Source organism: Chrysemys picta, chromosome 25, assembly GCF_011386835.1.
Source record: "Chrysemys picta bellii isolate R12L10 chromosome 25, ASM1138683v2, whole genome shotgun sequence".
Classification (NCBI taxonomy): domain Eukaryota; kingdom Metazoa; phylum Chordata; order Testudines; family Emydidae; genus Chrysemys; species Chrysemys picta.
Window position 1 is genome coordinate 15,451,233 of NC_088815.1, and position 17,248 is coordinate 15,468,480.

Sequence of the window (17,248 nt, forward strand, 5' to 3'; positions counted from 1 at the left end):
CTTAAAAAAAAAAAAAACTTGTGACAATCTTCATTTTTCTGGGTGTGTGGGGGTCTGACTCATGATCTTTGAATGCCTGGAGTTGGCAGAGCACAAGACGAGAGAAGAAAAGCTTGGGCTGGTGAATCTTGAGCCCGCAGCCAGATACGTTAGAGCTTGGGGTAGATAAGTGGATTTCAAGGAACTGCCTGTTGCTTTACATGCAGGAGCACATTTGAGCTTTATCTACACTAGCACACTGAAAAAAATCCCTGAAAGTTCCCACCTGTGGTGCCGTACCAGTGCATCTCCTGCAGTGCTTGCTGCATCGATGGCACTGGTTTAGACCGAGCACTGGTATTCACCAGCATTCTTACCACCTTATCTGGACCTGCTCTGAGAAGTCTCAGTGACATGGTGTTAAAAACAGCTTTGTCCACAGTAGGGCTCACACAGGTGGAACAGCACAACTGCTGATAACGGTAGGAAATTTTGGGGGGACAAGAGGAGCACCTCCTCTCACTACTAAGAGCTCTGAAACCACAGCCAATTTTTCCAGCTTATCTTTCTGGAATCTGGCAGAAATATTTCAAATGGCTTTGTCTAGCCTTTGATCTAGATTTAAGTGGTACATTACTGCTAAGTCTTCCTACCTCCAAAAAATATCTATCATTAAAGTCTAGTCTATGCGAGGAGGTTTTTGCTGGTTTAACGATAACAGTTTAGTTAAACTGGCAAAATCCTCCTCGTGTAGATGTAGTTACACAGATATCAAAGTGTTTACAGCAGTATAACTTACTGCTATGAGCTCTTCCGCACCCATCTAACTGCACTTATACTAGGGTTTTTACCAGCATAGCTGTGTTGGCAAAAAATCACATCCCGACTGACATAGCTTTGCAGGCAAGTCTAGAATCTACAGCCCTAGGGTGAACCTGCTGGCAGGATAAAATCCACAGGAAGTATACCTCTTCAGAAACCTTCCCCAGATGGTTTGGATTCCCTCTTGCTGTGGTAAACCAGAATTTAAAAAGCTAACTACTCCCTTAAAAGTTCATAATGCTTTTCTCCCTCATTCTATTGCGATTTCTAAATCTTACATACATCTTACCCTTCTGTGACTAAGGCCAGATTGCCATTTTCTGGTACTGTATCATTGGAGAAAATAAAACTAGAAAATGACTTGGGGTTGGGATGGAGAAGGGAAGACAGAAGCAACTGTTAATCTTCATTAACTATATGAAACTCCCCTACTACTGCTCCTTTTGCTTGCCATCATTCCGGTGTTCTGTGCCGTAATTCACAAACGTTACTTTTGTTAAGTGCTGAAAGTGACTGAAGAGAAATACAGCACTAAGTGACCTTCTGAATGTCTGGTGTTTGTGGTAGAGCAGACTTCCCAATGATCCACTTTTTTTTTCTCTTTCCAAACAGCACATCACTATTCCCAGGCCCGATTGCCAAACGGAAGTGCGAACTTTCATGTTTTATCTTTCAAATATTGGCAGGGACAGCCCCCAGGGGAGTTTTGACTGTATACAGCAGTATGTATCCAGGTGAGTGGTCCGTCAAAAAGGAAGAAAAATCTTGTTGCTTGGAGTGAGGGTTTTTTACTTACGCTATGAATAGAAGTGAAATGTAAATGTGCCTTTAAAGTAAGGTTTGGGGTTTTTTTGTTTTTGTTTTTTCTCCTAGGAGGCTTTTCCTTTGTGGGACCTAGTGTGTGTGCCGAGGGGTCATGCACAGAAAAATGACTACCTGTCCCAGCCACTTTCTGGATTTTTTTGCAGATACTTTCAAAGACTACCCCTGTCCTCCTTCACATTCCACATTCTTTTGTTCTTTTACAGGCTTCTTCTGTGTCTGTTAAACTTTTTTCTTAAAATTTCAGCTCTAGCAATGGTGGAGGTGCTAACGTAGACTGGCCACTAATATTTTAACCCGCACACTGACTAGCCCCACTTAGAGCAGCAGGTCTAGAAAACTTGGTGACTAAAATGCTGGTGGCCAGCCTGTGCACACGAAGTATCCTGCCTCCCTATCATCAGTGGAGCTAAATGGTAGCAGGGCAGGGAGATGTTTAGGCAAGGCTAGTGATTCCTGTTCGTGTCTGATGTCAGTCAGTAGTTTTGGAGACTGTGATATAGCCTAAAATAATCATGATAGCCCAATCTGCACTACAAAAGAGACGGTGTTAGTAATCCTTTCTCTACATTCAATACAAACCCCAGACCTTACAGCTACCACAGTTTTGCTCCAGGGGTAGATAGTGCTCGTTTATGTTTAAAGTGTTCCTCTAAAGCTTTCAAGTGGGGTTTCAAAAGTGCCCAAGTCGATGGAAAAAACCATTGACCTCCGTGGCAGCAGAGCTAGTGAAGTACTGAGTGCTTTTGAAAATCCCAGCCTCCCCGGCCAAGCCTGTATTGCAACTTCAGTTTGAAAAAACTTCTGACCAAATTCAGCCTCACTTGGGGCAGACACAAGCTAGTTGCACTGTGTAAAATCTCTTATTAGAAGTGATTAACAGCATGTGCTTCCTCTCCCCCCCCACTTCCCCTGCCTTGTAGTCTGGCTCAGGGAGAATTGGGCTGGGGAGGATGCACTGTGAAGGAGAAAACCTTTGCATTACAGTGCACAGAGCCTCTGAAAAACATGGTTGGGAACTAAGTGACGGGTTAATGGGTCCGTCAGTGAGATCCTTGGAAAGTCTCTTAGGTTAATGCTTTGCAGGAGGGCTTAAGTATCTGGGCTACAATCCTTTTCCATGCCTGTAATTTCCTACCTTTCTTATCCTTAGAAAGCTACAGTGACTTTACTGATACTTTGCCAGTGATAGGGGACGAACATAGAATCATACAATATCAGGGTTGGAAGGGACCTCAGGAGGTCATCTAGTCCAACCCCCTGCTCAAAGCTGGACTAATTCCCAACTAAATCATCCCAGCCAGGGCTTTGTCAAGCCTGACCTTAAAAACCTCTAAGGAAGGCTTAGTGAAAGTGTTTCCTAATATCCAACCTAAACCTCCCCCACTGCAACTTGAGACCATTACTCCTTGTTCTGTCATCTGGTACCACTGAGAACAGTCTAGATCCATCCTCTTTGGAACCCCCTTCAGGTAGTTGACAGCTGCTATCAAATCCCCCCTCATTCTTCTCTTCTGCAGACTAAACAATCCCAGTTCCCTCAGCCTCTCCTCATAAGTCATGTGCTCCAGCCCTCTAATCATTTTTGTTGCCCTCCGCTGGACACTTTCCAATTTTTCCACATCCTTCTTGTAGTGTGGGGCCCAAAACTGGACACAGTACTCCAGATGAGGCCTCACCAATGTCGAATAGAGGGCAATGATCACATCCCTCGATCTGCTGGCAATGCCCCTACTTATACAGCCCAAAATGCCGTTAGCCTTCTTGGCAACAAGGGCACACTGTTGACTCATATCCAGCTTCTCATCCACTGTAACCCACAGGTCCTTTTCTGCAGAACTGCTGCCTAGCCACTCGGTCCCTAGTCTGTAACAGTGAATGGGATTCTTCCGTCCTAAGTGCAGGACTCTGCACTTGTCCTTGTTGAACCTCCTCAGATTTCTTTTGGCCCAATCCTCTAATTTGTCTAGGTCCCTCTGTATTCTATCCCTACCCTTCAGCGTATCTACCACTCCTCCCAGTTTAGTGTCATCTGCAATCTTGCTGAGGGTGCAGTCCACGCCATCCTCCAGATCGTTAATGAAGATATTGAACACAGGAAAAGGCTCCTAATTCTCCAGTGGCTTGGAAAGCTCAGGCATCCACTAGTCCTGATGTGCTTGCATCACAGACCATTGCATTGAATTTTCCATTCTTACTGTTCTGGCAGGGTTCAGCTCTTAGAAACAGCTTGCTGCTCAGTGGCTGCTGGAGAGTAGCAAGTTTTTCTCTTGAACCCATTTTGCAGAAATCCACTGTGGAGGAAGGATAGTCGAGTGGTTAAGACATAGGACTTGAAGCTGGGAGATCTGGATTCTATTCCTGGCTCTCCTACAGATTTCCTGTGTGACTTTGCGCAGGTCAGTTTAACCACTGAGCCTCAGTTTCACCACATGGCAAATGAAGATGTCGTCTTACAGGGATATTAGGCTTTATTCATATTTGTAAAAGAGTCTGAGCTGTTTAGATTAAGCGTAGCCATGTGAGTGTAATTATTTCTGTAATAACTTGCTGGCAGGAATCTGATATAATAAACTGATTAGCTCGCTAGCAGTTTTTCCCCCCCCCTGCATATATAGAAAAATGTTGGTATGGCCTGTTATATAAGGAACTGACCTTTACCAAAAGGCCATGATGAGCACAGCTGCTTTCAGGTAACTTCAGGTCTCTCCATGGCTCACTTACTAGGCCAACAGCGGAATGTATGTTAATCCTAGGAATATCTGATATCATTTATTTTTTACAGCAATGGTAATATCCATCTGGATTGTCTTGGAAGCATACAGGATAAAATCACTGTGTGTGCTACTGATGATTCCTACCAGAAGGCAAGGCAGAGCATGGCACAAGCTGAGGAGGAAACGCGCAGCCGAAGTGCAATAGTTATTAAACCCGGCGGGAGATATGTAGGTAAGAAGCAACTTGATTGTTGGAGCTGTACCTGGTTCCCACTTAGGAGGCATCTGTTAGTGTTTGTCTGGGCTATTAATGGCTTGACTGTAAGTGGTTTGTTGGCCAAATCTGACATCTTCACAAATCTTCTTTTAAACGGTATCTGGTAGTGTCTGATGAGGGTCTGGTAACATCTCTAGAGTAAAGATGCTGAGCATAGCAGAGCTAGGGGTCAGATACTCAGTGACCATTCTGTTCCTAGATGGCAGCTGAGGATTGGCCTTACGTAGTTTGCTTTTTGAGAGTCTTCGTTTATTTCTGTTACCGGGACCAAATCGTTGTACTGCTTCACAAAAAGTGCTTCTGTACTGGCCGACTGACCAGGTACACAACCCATGACCCACCCGTCCTATTCTACATACCTGGAGTGCATCTGCACTGAAAGGAAAGCCATTAACTGTCATCTGGGGACTGAACTAGTATTCACCAACAAAGGGATTAAGGTAGTGGTGTTAATTGCAGCCATGGAAGAAACTGTTCTACTTTACAAGCTGAAAGGTAGAATCTCTACTAGGAAGGAAGAGAGAGGGGACAAATATCAGTGGGTTCCAAACTAGAGTGGGGAGGTGCCTTCTTTGGACTCAGATCCCTATCCCCTGCCAAAAACATGAACACTTAGTGCAACCCAGAAGACCCAGTCTCAGTTTTTATGAGTCAGTTGGTTTTTCTTCTCCCAGCTCATGTGATCTGATGACTTGTTTCCTCACAGAGGATGTCTATGAACAGAACGGTGAGTTGCAGAATGGAGAATTGACCTTCACTCATAGTTTTATCAGCCAAGTGCTCAAAGCTGAGAAGTAAGATAGTAATCAGGAAGGAAATTAATTGATTTCCTGTCCTCTAGAAAATAATTTTGTTTAACTCTTCATATTTGAAAAACCATTAGAGTAAAGGGATAAAGTTGTCAGGCTCATGAGCAAACAGCTTCCCAGAAAGAAAGGATAATAAAACTTACATTTTAAAATTCTTACTAGAACTTTTCCCTTTATAAAATGAAGACAAAGCCACACAAGGGTGGGGGTGGAGGTGGGGCTTCCTGTGTCAGCTGAGACTTTGGTGTCAAAATGTCTGGGGGTGGGGAGGAGGAGGGGACTGGGAGCACAGTAGTTAGGTTTATTCAAGAAAAGGGAGGGAAGAGGGGTCCAGGGTCCTGCTCTCCAGCCTAGGATTAATGATGCATACTCAGAGTAGCCTCATCTTTTAAGGTGCACATTGCATCTGACTTACAGGCTCCTCAAGCATGTATGTGACTTGTTGACTTTATATGATCTAAGAGGAGGGCAAGCGGATATATTTTTAATTGATGTTTATATGAGATGTATATGTAGCGATTTCGGGCAGCTCAACCTGATTGCTATGAAGAAGTTAGAGTTTCTTCATTAAGTGTGAAAATTAGAGCAGTCTGGATAAGCCTGCCCCTTGAACAGAACGCTTGTTGAGGTTAAAAAGGGTTTGCTTTAACATCAGGTATATTTTGTGTGTATCTCTCCACCTCTTGGTTCCAGCTGTAAATGGAAATGCCACAAAAAAACATATTTCTGGTGTTTGATTCCTGGCCAAAAAACAAGCAAGCTCTAGAAACCTGATGAGTCTGTTCTTGTGACATTTCTTATCCTATTTCTAGTAATTCGATCCTGTTAGACCTCTGAACTTCTGGGTGCTTAACAACATGTGTGGACTCTTCTGTTCTCTCCCTTTTTATCTTCACTCAACTTCACCAGTGGAACAGCCTTTATTGACTTGCATCAATGTGTGTAAGCAGAAGCCAGGAAATGATGACTTAAAAAAATTATGCAACCTACATTTCAGTAGAATAAACAAACATTGCACACAGTCAGCAGCATCTTCAGATGACTCAGTTGAAACACTGTTTCCTAAGCAGAGAGAACTGCCATGCTGAAATAAGATCTCCAAAAATTGAAAGAATAAATAACTGGATTTCATTTATGCCAGATCAAATCGCTCGGTTTGCTTGAACTAAAATGGCTGTTAATTTTTTAAATGGCTTCTATAAAACTGTGCAAAATATGAAGACTTTTGCCTCTGGTTTTGGCTATCTAGTTTTCTTTTCTATAGACACTATTCTCTGTCATGGGGGCACATTTATGATTAGTAAAAGAATCTGGCTTTTCATTAAGAAAGCTCTTGTTTTCCATCTGGAAACAACCTAAGTGGTTTTTTTTTAGAAGGAGGGGTGACTGATCTTCCAGCAAATGATGCAGTTTGTCTCTGCGTCACATGAAAACGGTTTCTAGTTTAAAAAAAATTCAGGCTTTTTGTGGTAGCTGGAAAAACTTAAGCCCAGAGGGTATAATCAAAAGGAAATAGATAAAAACAAAACTCCCAAAAAGGAATTGAGGAAGTTTTCCTGGGGGATTTGAACTGAATGTTAAAAACTATTTTACAGTTTTCAAGTGTACACAAATGCTCATTAAGAGGTGGAAAGTTATTACTTAAATAGAAACGTCATATTAGATAGTCGTTATGATGCATGCTAGTCTAGTCATCTAAGTGTTAGACCCCATTCATGTCCTTGTATTTGCTCTCGGGGGAGGGCTTGTGGAACCAGACCCATAAAGTTCCTATTGTTCTAAAAACAGAAACATTTGCTGGAGAAGAGTTTAGCTGAGATCAGCAGCGGGGGAGCCTCCCATTGACCAGTTCTGCTCCTATCCCTCTGTATTGCAGCGCTGCTGTACATTGCAATTGTGGGACTTTGCTTTTCACAGGAAAAATCTGGCTGGACTAAGTAGAGGATGTAGAACATTGTGAAGAAGGAAGGACTGGTGAGCAGAGAATTGAAGTTCGACAAGTTTGTAGCCAATAATAGCCATGTTCCCCGTGTGTGATAACGCTGCTTTGGACTTAGTTACTTTTTACACGCTTGGATTAAATCTTCTTAGGTTTCGCAGAATGTTTGTCCCGGACTTTCATTGGCACAGGAGTGTGTGTATTTGAGTCTTCCATTGTTGTCTGTCAGGGCTTCATGGTGGAGTTTATGATGTACATGTGCACATTGGCGAAACACTGGACTTTGCAAGGTGACTCCTGCAGTTCACTACATTTTCATCTCATTTTAGGTAAAAAGGTTCAGTTTCGTAAGCCTGCACCAGGAGCTTCCGATGCTGTTCCCGCTAGGAAACGGCCAACACCAGTCAACCTCGCTAGTGCAATAAAGAGAGGCAATAGTGCAATTTCTCAGAGACCCTTCAAAGATAGAGTTGTGCACTTATTGGCACTAAAGCCTTATAAGAAACCTGAACTTATTCTCAGATTGCAAAAGGATGGACTTTCTCAGCAGGACAAGGATTTGCTGGACAGCCTCTTGCAACAGGTTAGTTTGCCTAAATCATTAAGACACATGTGGTGTCATAATGTTGGCAGATTTTCTTAGTCCATATTTAAACTGCAGCTTTAATGTGATCCATAGATGAATTTTCTTTAATGGCCGAGCCCGGTAAGAATCGACTAAGGGATAGGTTGCGGTGTTACATTGGCTTTTCTAGAGAGACATTAGCAGCCCCTCAACATTTTCACTTTCAGGGGTTTATAACCAATTTGTATAAATTATCTACCAAATTAGGACAGACGTTTTGGTCACTTCCGCACTTTCAAATTGCATTGCAGTATATTGGCTATTTAATACCGAACTGTGATCTCTCCTTGTTTTTATGGCTTTGTGGCAAACATGTAACACTTGAGTATGAATTGATATGAGCTATGGTAGAGAGGGTTCAGAGGTGTTCATAATACATCCAAAACAATAACGTCAATAAATTGGCATATGCAATATTTTCCATCCAAAAGAGAAAATATATTCCCTGCTCACTGTGTCCCTCAGCTTCTCTCAAATCATGCCTTTACTGCTAAAGAAATGTATTAAATTGTTTAACTTTGAAGATCATGCAGCTTCTTGCTAGACATGTTCTCATGTATGCCAGACGTTAACGCTTGTCTTCCAGTTGTACCAATTCAGTAATACCAGCCTGAATACTCCGACTTTATTTGTGCTAGCTGAATGTGCCATTTGTAATAATTATCTTTACTGCTTTTATAGTATTTACATTTTCAGAGCACATTACCAATATTAATTAAACCCCACAACATCCCTGTCTTTTAGGTATTGGAATTGTTAACCTTCATCTGTAGCTGGTGAGATTGAGACAGAGAGGTGAAGTCGCTTGTCCAAGGGCATACAGCAAGTTATTAGCCAAATTAGGATTGTAACTCTGGCATTACTGGTTCTCAGTCTGGATTTTAATCCACTAGAACTACTGCCTCAATGTTCCGTACCATTCTGAGTTCTTTTTAACCTCCTGAATGTCTTAATGTTGTGTAACTTCAGTGAACAGTGTCTGCTGTAATCTTTTACTAATAATGTCACAAACCTCTAGCAGGTTGCAACTATGTATAGTAGTCACAACACTACTAACATGATTAGGATAATTCTGGCTTGGCTGGAAATTATCACTTGTAAATGTATTACCTCTCGGCAGCAGTGGTGCTCCCATCCTCAAGCAAACACAGATAAGCTACAGAACACAGGCTGTGTTAACTTCTTGCCCAAATGTGTCTGGGTGTCAGTTCATTATGCTGTTTTATCTACACAGGACTGTGCTAGTATTGAATGTACAGTCTAATTTCTCAAAAGATACTACTGGGGGAATGGAGTGTGCACGTCCCAGGAGCTGCGGTGTTCCCCGGACTTGCTGATGTGGAAAGCAGTTAAAAAAATCCTGAGAACTTTTTCTGAGTAGATTATAAAACCTTCTGAGCAGGGCCTGTCTGTACAGTACCTGGCACGCTGTTGGTGCAACAGGGAAAAATGATCTGGGTATTGATAGAAGATATTTTGGGGGAGTTTCTGAAGCAGAAACTGGCTTTTTGTTTCCCTTATTTTTTTCATATTGGACATTACTATGTGATTTAAATGTAACGTACATTGTAATTCATCTTTTGCTTGGCTCACGATTTTGGAACATTGATAACTGAAAGGAAAAACAAAATTTGTCATGTAAACTGACAATTGTATGTTATCACTCATCTGCAAAATGTGCAATATTCAGTCCTTGACTAGAACTTTAGATGAGATTGTCACATAGTGTTTCTTGTTAGATGTCATCTTTCCTGCTCCTTCACTTTCTGTTTTTTATGGGGGTAATTTATCGTTTCGTGAGGATAATCTAATAGCACATTTCATACAGTGTGCTGTCAAGATGATTTACAATCCATAAAGACAACCTAAAATGTAACCGCTTCTACTGAGCTCTGTAAACCCTAGAAAACATGTTTAATCTCAGACTGATAAATAGTATCTCCACTGACAAACTAAGAGAACATGTCCAAATTTAAAGTGCAGCCTATTTTAGAACAGGGAACTTAGAACCCATGGAATTTGAAACTTTTCCTGTCTTTGCCTATTTGTAAACATGACATTGCACAAGTACTTAACATATGTGCCTCAGTTTCCCTTTCTGTAAAAGTGAGCCTAGTACTTCATCCCATAAGTGAACTGTGATCCTTGACTGTTGCTTTGGAAAGTGCTTTGCAGTCCTCTGACAGGCTGTAGAGACATGTAGAGTATTTACAAAGGCATGATCCCTGGATGTGTAAGAGTTACTAATAAATTTGTATGAACCTTGTATTTTTCAGATGAGAAGGTAATTGCAGCTCAGAGATTAAATTTCAGTCTGACTGGTGAAAGATGAATTACGGGGGGGGACCAAAGTTGTTTCCATGCTGAGATGTTTCTGTTGGCTCCAACAGAGTTGCTCATTAGGCCTCGAATGGTCTCTGTGTATAGGAAATCTCTCAGTGATAGGTTCTGTCAAAATGCAAAAAGCTTCCCAAGGTCATGTGCTGTATTAGTTACAGAATATGATTATTGGGTGAGGTGATTATTTTGTTAAGCTCTGGAGTACAAGTTATTAATGGTAGGTTTTGCTTTCTCTCCTCGTAGTAGCTGTCAACATGACCGCTTCTTCTTCTCCCATAAAACTAAGCAGGTCAATTTAACTCGAAGTATATGCCATAAAACCACACTGCGAGAACCCTGAAGTATCGAGGGAAGCATTCTTTCTCCTGCCCTTCCAGACTATTACATCTTTTTCTGTTTTTAATTACTCCTCTCTATAGTGGGAAACTTTGTCTTCAGACAGCTGTGAACAAAGCTGTCACCATAACAGTTTGTATATCAGTTAATATGCAGCTTCATCTTAGGTGTTGGACAGCCTTGATAAATTGTCTGCCTGTTCCCAGCAGGGTTTATTTCCAGATGTTTCCCTTAGCTCACGTTGGAGCAGCCCCAGATTATTTTGTGTCCGTATTGAATGGCCATTTGTAGTCTCCTTAATTTTTGTACTTGCATCTCAGTATAATTTGATATGTATTTAATAAACGAACATTTGCTGGGGCTCCTAGGTGCTAATAATATTGTGCTGCCACTGTACACAAAAAAGAGAGTTGGATAAATAATTTGGAAGCAAATATTAATCCTGGTGCTTATTGACACTTCTGACTAGAACTGGTTCAGTCAGTCTGCTGCAGCTTTGCATCCAGATTTTTTTTTTGTAAAAATGTGTGAAAGCGAAACCCTAATGGTTTCTTCACAAATTACTTTTCTATTTCAGGTGGCAAATCTGAGTGCCAAGGACAGCACTTATACATTGAAAGATTGTATGTACAAAGATGTACAGAAAGATTGGCCTGGCTACTCGGAAGGAGATCAGCAGTTACTGAAGAGGATACTTGTTCGGTAATTATTCCACACTTTTTGTGCTAGCTGGATCTCTGACTAATCTACTCATTTGGGCCTATAAATTGTGAGCCAGATCAGCTGGTGTAAATCAGGTAGCACAGTGAAGTCAATAGAACTATGTCAAGCAGATCTGGTCCATAGTGTCAAATATTTGGGATTCTAACATGCAGCCTATTTAGTCTGCTACTACATTTGGCTGGTGAATGTGCTCAAGAACATCAAAACTGTATGCAGTCCCTATTAAACTTAGGAATTTCACAAGTTACGTGTCACTGTGTTCTTAACCAATGAAAATGCAAGCCACGGGGAAAAATATGGGAGGAAAGAAAAGGTCATTCCTTAGATGGGAAGTTAACGATTGTTTAAACTCTGGAACAGAATTTAGTTAGTGAGGGTATGTAGTTCTCCATCAAATTTGGCTCTTCATTGAATGTCCCCTCTCCTTCTCTGCCTCTCCCCTTACATGTCACTTTGTTGCCTTGCTGTCCTCTGTGCACAGACTTCTGTTAGGTTGCAGAGTAGCAGCCGTGTTAGTCTGTATCCGCAAAAAGAACAGGAGTACTTGTGGCACCTTAGAGACTAACAAATTTATTAGAGCATAAGCTTTCGTGGACTACAGCCCACTTCTTCGGATGCATATAGAGTGAAACCTGAGGACAGGTTATCCAAGGATGTGATTTCCCCCCTTCTGCCCTGAGCATGCTGCTTGGCTACTGTGTTCCCTGCTCTTTCTGGACATTCCCCTCCCATTAGTGGCTGTGTCTTTTTATGGCAGCTTCTATTTTAATCCTCTGGAGCCGTATCTGTGTGTACAGGTTTTGGTGTTTAACATAGATTGTTCCACCTAGAACAATTTAACACACTTTGTGTCCAAACACAAGTCTTTCAATTGTGTGTCTACTGTGCTACAGTTTGTGCCAGGTAACCTAGGGTCACCCTAGGGTTAACGGTGACTCGGGATCAATCACATTAAACCTCAAGTGGATGGAGATTAAAGCAAACAAGGCAATGTAGCTCTGCATATGGCAGCCATCCCCCCCTCTGCCCATTTACCTAGCCTTCACTGCCCAGGTGTCCACCTGGACAGAAGCCTCTTACCTTGTACATTTCCCTATTTACTAGCAGCCCCTCATAGAGCCAGCTAGGATGGCTTCTCTGTTTCCAGCTGTTTTTTCAGGCCTTTGAGTTTTGCCTCATTAAAGCCTGTGGGATTGGAACCTCTGTTTGGCAGGCAGAAAGAGTGAAAGCCTGTTTATTGCTGGGGGTGGGCAGTTAGCAGACTGTTAGAATCTGTCCACTTCATCAGGTACTTGTCCCTAGAATTGAAAGTCTCCCTCAGTCTGGGAGTTCCCAGAAGAGACTCTCATCCTCCCTGTACTTTGCAGCTATACCCCTTAAATTACAATGAGCCCTACAGATCTTTCAGGGGACTCTACTCTGTTCTATAGGTTTATAGTCCCACTTCTGGTTTCTGCATGTTTTTCTCAGTCTGTACTGTTCGTTGTGCAGGTAGAGACTTGATTTGGACTTGTTTTGAGACTTATTTCTGTTGTGATTTTGGTTAATATAAAATATAGCTTTTTGTTTGAACAGTTTCCATGGTTTGAAAGCACAGTTGGCTTGAAGATGAGACTTTTTAAACCAACAAAGTCTGTAACACTAAATGTTCTTTGGCATACTTGGGAAAACTCAAACTGATGTGTTGTAACCAATTTAAACATCCTTCACGCTGAATTATAGTTAAATGGAAAATTACAACTATCCACACAGTCTGTATGGCTTTAAAAAAAAAAAAAAAAAAAGTTGATTCTTCCTAGTAGAGAAGTGTTTACTGCTTTTCTCGAATTGTGGCATTCAGTTATGCAGAGATCTAAAAATAGACCCTGGAAAGGATGTATTCAACTGTACAAACAAAGACCTGCTCAGCCAATGCAGGTAATGAGACTACAAAATGGAAAAAACATGTAGAATTGAAGCTGGTAGAAAAACACTCTCCAAGAGCACAGACACCAGATGCAGGGTTTTAGAGTTTTGCCATGGTAGCCTCAGTTGCTGCTTAGTTCTGTCCAACTGTTAAATATCCCTTGACACCACTCTAGCTCCTTGTTTTTATGCTCACGAAACACTTGGGCTGGATTAGGAATTGCTTTGCTAACCCAGCTTTAGACATTTTAAATTGTTTCTAACACAATTAATGTTGGGTTGATTTGCTTTTTGCCGTGTTGCTTCCTTTTTCCAGCCTCCCTGCTGTGCTGTAACGCAGGCTTTGAAGACCACGTCTATGCTCTGGGCCTTAGAGCAGCATAGCAGTGGCACGACCGCTATGCTGCAGGAAGCGCTAGTGTAGATGCAGACTATCACAATGATAGGGGCCTGGCTGTCTCTCTAGGAACTCCACTTCCCCAAGCAACAGGAGCTAGGTCTAGGAAGCATTCTTCTGCCGACCTAACTGTGTCTACACCGGGTTAGGTTGGCGTAGCTCCGGTGCTTAGGTGCAAATTCTTCACCCCCCTGGCCCTGAGCAGGTAACGATGTCAGCCTCCGTTTTAACTGTAGGCCAGGCCTGAGTGTTCGCAACTTATACTGTGCATTGGATTCAGTGGCTTTATCCCTTTCGAATACCTTTCGTTTCAGTAAAGAAAGGGGTTCTGGAATTGCTTTTGTTAACTAGTTTAGGAGGTGAATTCGTCCTACTTGAGGCTAGTCAATGAGAAACTGACTTTAAAAAGGTTTCAGAGTAGCAGCCGTGTTAGTCTGTATCCACAAAAAGAACAGGAGTACTTGTGGCACCGTAGAGACTAACAAATTTATTAGAGCATAAATTTTCGTGGACTACAGCCCACTTATGAAGGGGACTAGCGGCAATGCATATAGATTACAATCATGTTCTCTGTATGTGTATATAGATCTCCTCACTGTGTTCCATTCTGTGCATCCAAAGAAGTGGGCTGTAGTCCACGAAAGCTTATGCTCTAATAAATTTGTTAGTCTCTAAGGTGCCATAAATTTATTTGAGCATAAGCTTTTGTGGGCTACAGCCCACTTCATCAGATGCATAGAATGGAACACACAGTGAGGAGATCTATATATACACATACAGAGAACATGATTGTAATCTATATGCATTGCCGCTAGTCCCCTTCATAGGTGTACAAATTACTGTCCACTCAAGCATGTTTCTTGAGATGACCGTTACCACTGAGGCATGGTCGTTTGGTTTATATTGTCACTTCATTTAGTTTAAATCTCTTAATTAAGAGCATGTGGCTGCTGAAGTGTAATCAAAGCTTCAGGTTAGGGAAAGAAACAAGTTCCTCTGAAATTTTGCAGATATCTCTGTTGTAGTCTTCCAAATTTGCAAAATAAATAACTTTCTTCAATTTAAAACTATGTACTGAATCATTTTATGGGAGAACTTAGATTTTGGATACTTAACATGGGCATGTGGGTTGTAGAACTGCTACAGTAAAACCTTTGTTCTAAATCCTCTTCCGAGTTAACTTCTTTACAGATGCAACCTGATTCAGTAGAAGACATTTATTTCCTGAGTGATTTAAGACATGGGTTCTCTGACTCATGCTGGAAAAGTCCCCGGGCAAAGTTAATGTTCTCTGAAACTTACTCTGGTCACTATGGAACTGCATAGAAAAATAAGATTGCTAAATCCATCCACCTTCTTCTAAGTATCAATCAAAGTGAACTGTAGTATCTTGTTTTGATGCAAGAGGTTGCCATTTTATTTGAGACAATACTGTAAGTGCAGCACTTGGCGCAATCGTCTGGGAGGTGCAAGTTTAAAGGGTGGGTATTATGGAGCCTTAAATGTGCCTGGTGCATAACAAACCAGTGAGGTTCTTGTCAGAGATACCACTCTTCTTCCCCTTACCATCCCAATGGTTCACTTTTAAGGGATAATTGTCCCACCCTCTGTGGACTAAAATGCTCTCCTAATGGGGAGATATTTACTCCATTTAACATTTGAACTTGCCTTCAAAGCAGGGACCCAGTAAGAATGTCTCTGCTTTGATTAATTTTTTGTAAGACGACCTTAACCCTACAAGACTGAAAAACGATTGAAAAGTCAGTGAGAATCTAAACGAATTCTGATTACTAAAGGGCATCCATCAGTCGTCAAGCACTAGCTAGAACACTCTGTGGCCATCCAGTACAGTCACTTGACTTTTTAGTTTTAATATAAATGTTTTATCTGACATGCCTCAGGAATAATTTTGTTAGAGTAGAATGAATTTCTACAGTAGCAATATTTAGGTCTAGACATCAGGGAAAACAAGCCAAAGGGTAAGTGTGTAGACAATAAGCTACCTCCCCATCAGGGAATGCTGACCCCAGTCTCGCAGGCAGGGGTACTCACTGCTCTATTGTCTCAACCCCTGGGGGCACTACATGGGCCTGTTCTCTCACGATGAATACGCCAGTGGTGGGGAAAGAGGGAGATTCCTCCAATATTTCGGTGCCTCAGTATTTTACTGGTCAAAGTTTTGTATGTCTTGAACTTTGTTTCCTTTCCAAGAGGTTTGACTCGTCTGGGAATCTCCCTTTCCCTTTGTAAGGGCAGAGTAGCCGCTGTCCCTGAGGTAAGGAGGGCTTTCTCCCACACCAGCTATTGCTGCTTACAGAATTTGTCGGAGTTGGAATGCTAAAGTCCCCACTGGCCCTTAGAGCTTGCAACTACTTTTGCCACTAGACCTCCAGGCATTGCACGGGATTATCAAACATTAGCTTTCCTATGGGTGCAGATTTACTGAATAACTTTCAGATGATCCTCTCATGCTAGAGGAGAGTCTGCAATGACACCTGATGCTTTTTTGTCCCTCGGGTACAGGGTCTAAACCACCATACATTCTGTTTTTCAGGAAACTCTGTCAGCCCCAGAATGTTAGCAGTTTTGTGGGAGACACTCCTTCCTTGAGTCCCCCAAAAGACAACGTGAACTCCTCTTCCCCTCCTCAGGTAGGTGGGTGAACTGCCGGGGCTAGTATGTGGGGTAGCTTGGTGTCTGGTGATTAGCACAGGGCCCAGAGCCTGGAGCCGCCACAGTCTAAACCCAACGACTGGCTCAGTGTTGGGCGTTGGGGAGGTGGTTCAGCCTCTGCTTGCCCATTTGTAAAACTGGACATCGTTACTGCACAACGGTGGTGAAGATTAACCATTATAAAACTTTGTACAAAGTTAGAGCATTATTGTGAGCAGCACATGAATCCAATTCCCCTCCCAAAATGCTGTGCTGTCGGTCTGTGTGGTTCAGCAGCCAGCAGTCTGTAAGATTCTTAACCTCGCCTCTTAAATGCTTTGGAATGCTTATTGAAATCCTGTGGCATTTCTGCTTCTCTGGGACTAAATTTTCAAAAGTGTTTACCAATAATTTAGAGCCAGCCAGTAACTACCAGCTCCCAAGCACAACTAAGGGCTTGTCTACATGCAAGGTACTATGTGGCAAGTCAAGGTGTGAATCTGTAGTGCACCATCTTGCTGCTCAGTAACGTCCCATGTCGAGACTGCTGCAGCCCACTCTGGGACTTTCACTGTGCTTGCTGTGTACCTCATTCTCAAATTGAACTTTTTCTAAAATAGGAGTATTTATCTAGTATGTTTCATCCAAGAAAATCAAGGTGGTGTTGGCGTTAGCAATAATATAGGCCTTAGTTTAAGGTGAGTAAAAATTGGCCATTCTTTATTTGGTTTGTTTTCATCTGTCAGGATCTGCAGGCACCAGAATGTGTGGGGCACACTTATTGGGGGTTGCTTGTAGTCGTCTTCATCATCCCTCCCTCTATCTGCACAGCCCTGCACCTTGTAGCAAAGAGGTGGTAACAGTATTGAAAAGCCACCAGGAGACATTGAGGAAGTGATGTGGTT

General features: G+C 42.1%; 1 protein-coding gene across 1 annotated transcript in view; it reads left to right on the forward strand.

Moving 5' to 3' along the window:
* ELL (elongation factor for RNA polymerase II) overlaps window positions 1–17,248 on the forward strand; it is an 82,743-nt gene that overhangs the window by 47,344 nt on the left and 18,151 nt on the right. The window contains exons 3-7 of the mRNA XM_005278996.5: window positions 1,414–1,535; window positions 4,409–4,572; window positions 7,695–7,948; window positions 11,244–11,368; window positions 16,246–16,342. Coding sequence (XP_005279053.1) covers window positions 1,414–1,535; window positions 4,409–4,572; window positions 7,695–7,948; window positions 11,244–11,368; window positions 16,246–16,342 — 762 coding nt within the window. The remainder of the gene's footprint in view (window positions 1–1,413; window positions 1,536–4,408; window positions 4,573–7,694; window positions 7,949–11,243; window positions 11,369–16,245; window positions 16,343–17,248) is intronic.